At 34.0% G+C, this 9385-nt stretch overlaps 2 protein-coding genes across 3 annotated transcripts; one reads left to right on the top strand and one right to left on the bottom strand.

Moving 5' to 3' along the window:
- Positions 1-379: 379 nt before the first annotated feature.
- Positions 380-3508, top strand: LOC109010320 (LOB domain-containing protein 18). The gene is made up of 2 exons (XM_018991118.2): positions 380-947; positions 2918-3508. Exons 1-2 carry the CDS (start codon positions 615-617, stop codon positions 3302-3304), a joined length of 720 nt encoding a protein of 239 aa, XP_018846663.1. The 5' UTR covers positions 380-614; the 3' UTR covers positions 3305-3508.
- A 1094-nt stretch (positions 3509-4602) lies between these two features.
- On the bottom strand, positions 4603-7564 carry LOC109010321 (pentatricopeptide repeat-containing protein At1g01970). Of its 2 annotated transcripts, XM_035692439.1 has the most exons (3): positions 7394-7564; positions 6571-6852; positions 4603-5702 (listed from the first exon to the last, which is right to left on the bottom strand). In XM_035692439.1, exons 2-3 carry the CDS (start codon positions 6739-6741, stop codon positions 4911-4913), a joined length of 963 nt encoding a protein of 320 aa, XP_035548332.1. In that variant the 5' UTR covers positions 6742-6852; positions 7394-7564; the 3' UTR covers positions 4603-4910. The 2 variants fall into 2 exon arrangements, with proteins under 2 accessions (XP_035548332.1, XP_018846665.2); XM_018991120.2 differs by having other exon boundaries at positions 6571-7564.
- Positions 7565-9385: the final 1821 nt, after the last annotated feature.

Below are 9385 nucleotides of genomic sequence, written 5' to 3'. Positions count from 1 at the left end.
TTCTAAAATATATCAAATTCTTTCTGTTTGCAAAACGCGAGAAAATTAAACATAGCTAAAAGCAAACTCCAAAATTTCTACATTTGTATGTACATCATACACACACACATATATGTATATATATCTATATATGTATGTAGAGCTTGAGAGAGCTGTTTTAAGAATATATATCAGAGATAGAAAGGGATAGAGGAACTTCTTGTTTTGTTGAATAAATTCACGAGAGGAAGGAAGATAAAGGAAAAAAGAAAGCAGTTGAGAACAATAACAAAGGGCTTATCGCATGTTTGCTTCACGCAAGCGGCTAAATGTGGGGGTTAAGGCTTTGCTCTCTCGCGTGGCTTTAAAGACTTCTTATTTATCCTTTTTTATATCGCACATTTAAAAACTAGCCAAAAAACCATACCCACCAAATTCTAAAACGGCACCTCCTCCTCCTCTTCTTCCTCCTCCTCCTCCTCCTCCTCCCTCCTCTTCTTCTTCTTATATCTTCAAGCCCACGAACCCTAATTATGTACGATAGTCATACATCATATATTCCCAAGAAAGAGATATAAAAGGAAAGAGAGAAAATCCCCCGGCCCTCCTTCCACCCAGAAAAAAAAAAAGAACAAATGAGTGCAAACCCTAGTAGTAGTGGTGGAAGTGGTGGCGGAGGAAGCAGCAGCAGCGGTGGCGGCGGAGGGCCATGCGGGGCGTGCAAGTTTTTGCGGAGGAAGTGTGTTCCCGGCTGTATATTTGCGCCTTACTTTGACTCGGAGCAAGGGGCAGCCCATTTCGCAGCCGTGCACAAGGTGTTTGGGGCTAGCAACGTTTCCAAGCTTCTTTTGCATATTCCGGTGCATAAGCGGCTCGATGCGGTGGTAACAATATGTTATGAGGCACAGGCTCGGCTTAGAGATCCGGTATACGGCTGTGTTGCTCACATCTTCGCTCTTCAACAACAGGTGAGACACTACTCCATATTCTCTCGATCAATAAGGATTGTCATCTTGGGGTTTTTGGTATGACAAAATATTAGTATTCTTTTTCTTTTTCTTTTTCTTTTATTGCTTATACATTATACAAGCTTAATTAATTATTGCAAGTTAATCTTTGTAAGTGTTTAACTACATATATATATAATTAAAAGAAGTAATTAATTTAAGATAGCCATCATGGCCTTTTAATTTCTTTTTTTTAACTTATCAAAAACTTACATGAACCCGAGTTCTTTTTTAAAAATTAATTTTAAGTGAAGCACCATTTTCCTGTTCAAACCAAAGTAGTAGAAACAAAACAGAAATGGAGCAGCTTACTTTTCTCTATACGAAGGGTGAAGATACCAGATATAAAGGAAATTAAGGTGTCATGTAAAGGATAGGAAGCTCTGATCATGAGTGGCCTTAATGAGAAACAAACTTCGGTTTAAACAATTAAAAGGAAACCAATTAAGAAAATTACGGGACATGCATGGGGTATCACTGCTTAAGAAGGCATTTGTATACTTTTCTGTGCTCTACTGAAATCAAGAAGGTCTCTCTAACTGCCATGAAAAAAGAAAACAAGCTAGCTTAGGTCTCTTTAATTACTCTACAAATGGTGCGGATCGGCGTTTACCACAGTAGCATAGCCTAAAGGGTACCATTTTTCTGTGCAAATAGTTATCCTAGCTTGCTAGCAGTTATTAAGGAAATGGTCGGGTCGTTGCTCCTTGGATTAATTAAAGTAGTTAAGCTTTTAGTGAAGGATAAGATTCAAAGTTTCATTTCTTCTTTTCATTAATTATAATTTTCTCGAAAAGAAAAGAGTGGGAACATCTTTATTTCTTTTTGTCTTTTTCAGTTCTTCCGTTTCGTTTTCATGAAACCATCCACTTTACTTTCCTACAGTCCAAACCAGCTGCTTGTAGATATCCAAACATATTAATTAAAGACGGAGAAAACTATATTTGGTTTCATGAATAGTCAGAATTAATGGTCTTTATTAAATATCCCCATAAACTCAGGGTGGTGAGAATGTAGATTTGTTTAACATACGTATATTATATATTATTATTGTTCACAATTTAGGTATTCTGTGAATAATAATAAAAAATTAATGATATAATATTAAATAATATATAAAAATAATATAAAATAATAAATAATAATGACATATTCTGAAAATACATTACTCTCAGCAGGCAATTTAAAATACTTTTTCACGAATATACTACAGTACCAGCACTGGCTAAAATATTCGCACTATTTTTGGGCCAATAGAGGTCTACTACTGAATGTATAGATCATATGCAAAATTGTAAATGCTCGAATATATACGGATAGAAATTATCTGAGTATTAAAAAAAAAAACTCGTAATATGGCATAAAATATAAATTACTAGATCCGAGATCAATTACTAGCGTCCGTTTTGCCTCTCCCAAGAACAATATTTATGGAGATGAAAAAAAATAATGTTATTGGTCTATCTCTTTCCCCATATATATATATATATATATATATATATATGTATGTCATAAGAAACCTTTATTTGCTCGCAACGCCATGTTCTTATGCGCATATTTCAAGTACCATTTTAGTATAAACAAAGGAATATTGAATCTTCAAGTTTTGTATAATATATAGTTTAATCGACTTGAATTAATGGACGTTAATTATGCTTGACTCATGAGCTTTATAATTTAATTGTCTTCTTTCTCCAACTAAGGAATTAGTTTAATTGTATATATCTAGCTAGCTAGCAAGCAGCTGGTTGCAATATAATTCATCAGTAGTCTAGCTATATATCTCTTGCATAAAACATTACTTGAAAAATATTGTAATTGTTTCTTGTCAAGGAAACGTATAACGTATGTGCTGTATCATGAGTTTATAAGTAATGGGAGTGATGATTCTTGTGTCTTTCTCGATCTTTTTGCTAAATTGTTTTAAGCAGGTGGTGAATTTACAAGCAGAACTCTCGTACTTACAAGCCCACCTTGCAACATTGGAGCTACCATCGCCGCCGCCGCCGTCTCATCAACAACCAACAATGATTGCGCCACCACCACTTTCCATCGCCGATCTCCCTTCAGCTTCCTCCATGCCTGTTACGTACGATTTATCATCGCTTTTTGATCCCATGGTGCAACCCTCATGGGTCATGCAACAGCGACCTATGGATCCACGCCAATTAGGAGGCAGTGGTTCATTATCTGCTAGTGGCAGTACTGATCACCTCCAAGCATTAATGGCACGCGAACTCCTCCATAGACATGGTTCTCCACCGCCCGGGACAGTGCCGTGCTCAACTCCTTCACCATCACCATCTCTCTCCAAATGAGACGACTCATGATCATGACCTTATTAATTACAAGCACTCGATCTCCCTTGATTGGTGCTTCATGACCACCTTATGCTGGGAAGAGATCATCAGATCGAGCTTGGTTTTCACGTTATATTGGGCATGCACGTAATTTTAGTACTGAGCTATAATATTACTTTTATTTTAACTACTTAGATAAATTCAATTTAGTTAATTTACGTATTTGCATCCTGTTTATTTCTATAATAATTTGAAAAAACAGAAATCACGAGTTCACAAACACATTCACGCTGAGGAAGTAGAAATATTATGGTTCGAATTAACAAAATTGGGATCTTGATGATAAACCTTCATAACTTAAAAACTTTTACCTCCAGCACCACAAAATTATTCTGATTTTTTACTAATGTTTTCAACTTATCTAGAGCATTTACAATGGTTCATTTATCCTATCATTCAAATACATTACTGAAACCAACTTTTTCTATCTTACGTACATATTAATTTTTACAATACGTCATACATGATCAGCTTATCTATTTTTTCTTTATATCATTTAAATATATTTTTTTAATATTTTTTATTTATTTCAAATATTTCTTCTAATTACTAATGAATTTGTAAATGAGAGATAAAATAATTAAAAATATTTTAAGAATTGTGAACAGTATTCTCTATATTTAGAAGATTACTGTAGCAAAATAAAAATTCAAAATCAAAATAAAAAATTCATTAAAAATACTTTTTGATCAACTCTCTTTATATAAAAAATATATTTTACATGAGGAATGCTCTTAACGAGAATTTTTAAGGCTAGCTGCTACTTTCTTGGTAAGTTTTCCAAAGAGCAACAGGGCCCGTGTCCCTTGTACAGAAAGTCCGTACATTTCGCAAAAAATCCCCAGTTGGCACGTACGAGTTGTGCCTTAACGGGCCCTATATCACTCAAATTGGGCGACTGATGAATCGCGTCTCTTTTTTTCTGGGCCTTGGGCTTTTGAGGTTTGTATTCTTATGATTACCACCAAGACCCTATTATATAGAAAAAAGAGGACAAAAAATTATGAGAAAAGAGAAGCGTAAAATGCAAAAATTTTGCACGCTAGGAACACGCTATATTGGGTGATCAAATATTCTATATTCTTAAAATATAATTTTTTAATAATATTTTTATTTTGAATTTTAAAAAAGTTAAATTTTTTAATTATGTTTTGCTTTAAAATTTAAAAAAATTGTAATAATTATATGAAATGAATTAAAAGCGTTTTATTATCCAAACCACCTTTACTCTCAGAATGGGCAAAAAGCCAAGGACAAGGAGCCAACGATACAAGTACTATCTTTTGACATTAAGATGAAGTCGAAGTGAAAACCACCGGATTATAAACCGATCTCTATGATGCAGCTCCAATACAGATGCTATATATAAGAGGGAAGGTAGAGGTTATAACTTATAACCTCCTTTATATTCCTCCAAGGACACTCCAACTACAATGATGGTGGAAGGAACTTTTTTTTATAAGTAGGAGGATGGAAGGAAATAAAAGCTGAATAATATTCTTACCACTTCAACATTCTTGGAAACTGAAAGGAGCACATATACACTAGACCAAAAGATTCTAATCTAGGAAGAGGGAACTTTGAAATTGGCTTCTCCTACAGCATATTCTCTCAAAACAAGCTCCACTTCTTCTACTACCCCTAGTCTCCGGAACCATCTAGCTAGTATTTCTGAAGCTTCTATACCAAGCATAATGCCATCTCTCTCTAAACTTACCAGAAACTCTAATGCTTTATTAAGCCTATTTTCCTTTTCAAATGCAGCCAACAGCAACGCTATACATTTATCACTTGGTTCAAGACCAGCCCTCCTCATATTTTCAAATGCAACATGTGCCTTTTGACTTTGACCTGCCATTCCATAAGCAGTTATAAGGAGCCCGCACAGCTTAACATCAGGGGGTAGACCAGCGCACTGAATTGCATCAAACACTCTTTGAGCTCCTTCAGAATCACCAATCATGGAGTATGCTCTCAACAGTGCCTTGTAAACCTCACTTCCTGCATATACTTCTTGGGCATCCATTTCGGTAAGTAAAATCTCTCCCTGCTTGGGCATTCCGGCTCGGATGTAGGCCATGATCATTGAGCCATACGATCTCTTATCCAACGGTTGTCCTAGCAGCTTGAGTTGTTCAAAAGTGTCTTCAGCTAGCACAAGATTGCCAGCTTTGCTGTACATGTGAATCATGGTTGTAAGAGTTACCTGGTCACAGGTAAAGCCTTTACTCTTCATGGCTGACAGGGTCCTTTCAGCATCTTGAAGTTGGCTTTGCTTCCCATAAGCATGAATTATTTTAGTATAGTCACGAATATTGGCTTCAAACGATTCTTCTAGGAGGGCAAGTTCTGCAACCTAGGAAGCGTGCCAAACCGATGAATTCACTTCAGGTTGCAAGTTTTAAAAAGTCAAAAAATGCTTCATTTGAATGCACTGAACATCTATCAGGGCAATTAACTAAAGAAAACTGGGATTTTAGATATGCAAGAAGATATGCAAACTCATCTGACAGAAAAAATGGAAAAAGAAAAAAAAAGATATGTTCGGTACAGGGACGTGCCAATACTCTCTTTCCTTGTAAACTTATTAAGAACAGTGTGCTTACCTTCCTGTTCAAAGAAAAGTACCCATTTATTACAAGTCTGCACCAGAAATATCCCTTATGTCAATGGACCTCAACACTATATATAATCCCCACCGTGCCACACTTTTTCTGCACCAATAACTTCCCAGGGGAATTAATCTCAGCAAGTGATGTAGATCATTCAAAACATTATTTGTACTGAAGATAAAGTTGATTTTAGTTGATAGGTGTGATGCACATATCCTTTCTCCACGACATTCTATTCACACACAAACAATTTGGCAAAGACCAATCAGGAGCCTTTTAGAGCTTTCTACTAGATGCTGGTAAGGATCTCGGTCGCGAGATCAAGAGCCTTCAAAGGTGGAAGTCTCTCTCTCTCTCTCTCTCTGAAATCTACAAAGTTCATTTGGAATTTTATCGCTGTATGGCCATCAAGAAGGCACTAAACACCCTACAATAGCTAATTTAAACAAAATATTCTCACTCTCTCCTTATAGACCTTGTGCAAGTGCCAATCAGGTTTTAGTTAATGAAATCAATAATAAAAAGTGCAACTTGTATAGTTGTACGATGAGGCATGAGTTAATCGAATTAATAAAGACATGAAAGTAAAAGAAAAAAAAAAATGACAAGTACCTTTAGATAAAGTGGATGATCCATTGTTCTCAATTCTTTAAGAACCGTAAGCCAGTCAGCTCTCCGAGGCTTCATAATCCACACCCAAGCCACCAACAAATCAGAAAAACTTCCTTTCTGAGGAGTGAAGCAGATAATCTGCCTCATCAGGGCCTTACATCGTTTGGTCATCTTAGGAGGGAGTTCAGCTATGGCCTTTTTTTGGGCTTCTGAGATGTTACGTCCTATCTCTACCCACTTAAACCTTGGTTTCTCTATTTGATCAATTACTGGTTTTTCTATCTGTTCCACATCCGGAGCAATCAATCGACAACGGAGATTACCAAAGCCAATATTTCTGGGAGTTTTTAAAATAAAGTTTACCAATGGAGAGTAAATAGTTTTCCTACTATCATTCGTTAATGGATAAGTCGAGTGGGGATAAATGAGCATGTTACAAGCATAGGTGCCCATGAGCATACTGAGATATCAAAACTCAGAAAACATATATCATAACATGGATGAACTTGAATGTTTTGAACAATGAATTGGGAAATCCCTCAATTTGGAACTCTAAACAAAACTATAACAAAAGATTATTGAAGATGATACATAAGCGTATCTGCGGTTCAAGGAAAAAAAGGATATCAATGGATTCGAAGAGACCGATAATAATTAGTATCTCTGATCTCAGGTTCAAACGTAAATAACAAGAAGGAATCTGTATAACTAACTAAATGGAAAAGGATAGCGGAGAAATCGGAGAGGATTACAAAACAATTCTCTTATCCAGGAAAATGTTCAAGATTTATATGGTAAAACCCATTGGGAAATTGAATCTTACCCAGATGACCAACTGGAGGATTCACTGCCCCGGTTAGAGAAGTGGGGGATACGAGGAGACAAACCTGCAGTTTATGTTGTTTGGCAGTGGTAGGAAGAAGAAAGTAATGCATATGGGATTTTGGGTGAGAGAGAGAGCACTGCGCATCGAGCGTTGGTTTCCATTTATTTATCGAGGAATATTATAAAATTGTAAGAAAAAACGATAATTACACGATTATTTACACGACTCGATTATTTACACGACTATCTTTTAAATAAGGGAAATGCTGGACATCAACGGGAAGTCGGAGCGCAGCACACTCTTAATAATTTTTTTTTTCTTTAAATAAAATTTATTTTTATAAAATAACTGATAAAAATAATATTACTTTATAAAAATTTCATTGTTCTTTTTTTTTTTTTTTTTCTAGATGTTCAAGGTTGAAATTGTAGATAAAATTAGATACGAGGCAAGCTTCAAGACAAACGAATGGGTATGGTTTCGACTGAAACTTGAAAAAAAAAAAAAAAAAGGATGTTTGGCCCGTTTGGGTATCTTGGACCTTATCCAATCCAATCTTATCAAGTCATATAGCCTTGTTTGTTTTCACGTAAAATAAAATGAGATAAAATAAATTAAAATAAATATTATTAAAATATATTTTTTTAATATTATTTTTATTTTAAAATTTAAAAAAATTAAAATATTTATTTTATTTTGTATAAAAATTTAAAAAAATAATAATAATTATATAAGATGAAATGATAAATTTTATGAAAATGAGCGAGGTTATAAGTTTTTGAATCTGGATGAATGTTCTCGAATTTTTCTTTTTTTTTTTTAAATCTTCAATGGGGGCCATTTTGTTTTCTGTAGGCCATAACAAATAAACTCGAAAAATCTTAGGTTGAACAATCCAAATGGACCTTCAATATAAGTTTTTGAATCACAATTTCAATTTTCCGAATAATATTTTATGTGACTTATTTTTAAATTCGTTAGTCGTGACTCATAAAAGTGCCATGAATCTTATATTGCACGTTGAGAAAATGGGCTATAAAGAATCAATACAACCCAAGGCTCAACTACAAACGGCTGTCCTCGAGGCAATATTGAAAAAATTTCCAACTAATTAACAAATTTATTCATAAGTTGGTGTGAAGAACATATCGTCTACATTATTAATGTGTCACGATTTAATTTATCAAATTTAAATATGTGAATTTTTCTTATGAATGAACTCTTACCATTTTAGCAATTTGCAGTTTGTAAATAAGATTTTTTCTAAAATAATAAGAAAAATGATATTTGCCCGCAAATTTGCCTTTGTTAAAGTTTAAAGCAAGGCAAATAAATATGAAAATCATATTTAGAAGCTAGTGTACAAAATACATCATCTATTTTATTGATATAAGAAGACTTAGTTTTATGGGTGTGCAACCGGATTTGAATATCAAAATCGGGACCATTATGGATTCGATTTGGGCGAATTACCAGATTCAGTCCTGATATTTAGATTGTAACTGGATATTCGGATTTTTTGCATTTGGACTTAAAATCCGTATAGATCTTGGTTATATCCAAATTTAATTTGGATTTTTTAATATGTTTTTTTTTTTAAGAAGACTTTAAAACTTTTAAAAAATTATAGTACTTTTTTAAAAAAACAAATTCTTATATCATGTTTAATTGTCCATAATTTTTTTAAAATAATTTAAACACTTTCTAAAAGTTTTTTTTTAAATAAATTAAAGAACAAAATAAATAAAAATACAAGATAGATAATATTGTTGTTACATCACAATGCAAAACATAAATTTACAAATAACAAAATAAATAATGATACATCACAACTAATTAAACTAATGCAATGTCACTACTCTTCAAATCTTGAATATGGAATTGGGGGAAGCTGCACAAAGGACATACCAACATCCTCCAGCAACCTGATGACAGGAAACGTGATAAATAATTACCAGCATGCAGATATATTAATAGGACATATGTTTT

The sequence above is a fragment of the Juglans regia genome, chromosome 7 (genome assembly GCF_001411555.2).
Source record: "Juglans regia cultivar Chandler chromosome 7, Walnut 2.0, whole genome shotgun sequence".
Lineage (NCBI taxonomy): Eukaryota > Viridiplantae > Streptophyta > Magnoliopsida > Fagales > Juglandaceae > Juglans > Juglans regia.
This window is presented reverse-complemented; position numbering and strand designations above follow the sequence as displayed.

Bases quoted from the DNA above. Each gene is read 5' to 3' on its own strand.
- LOC109010321 (XM_018991120.2), bottom strand. From the start codon at position 7,029: ATGCTCATGGGCACCTATGCTTGTAACATGCTCATTTATCCCCACTCG. The intron at 5,703-6,570 runs GTACTTGTCATT...CACGCTTCCTAG, and splicing joins ATCATCCACTTTATCTAAAG to GTTGCAGAACTTGCCCTCCT.
- LOC109010320 (XM_018991118.2), top strand. From the start codon at position 615: ATGAGTGCAAACCCTAGTAGTAGTGGTGGAAGTGGTGGCGGAGGAAGC. The intron at 948-2,917 runs GTGAGACACTAC...TGTTTTAAGCAG, and splicing joins TCTTCGCTCTTCAACAACAG to GTGGTGAATTTACAAGCAGA.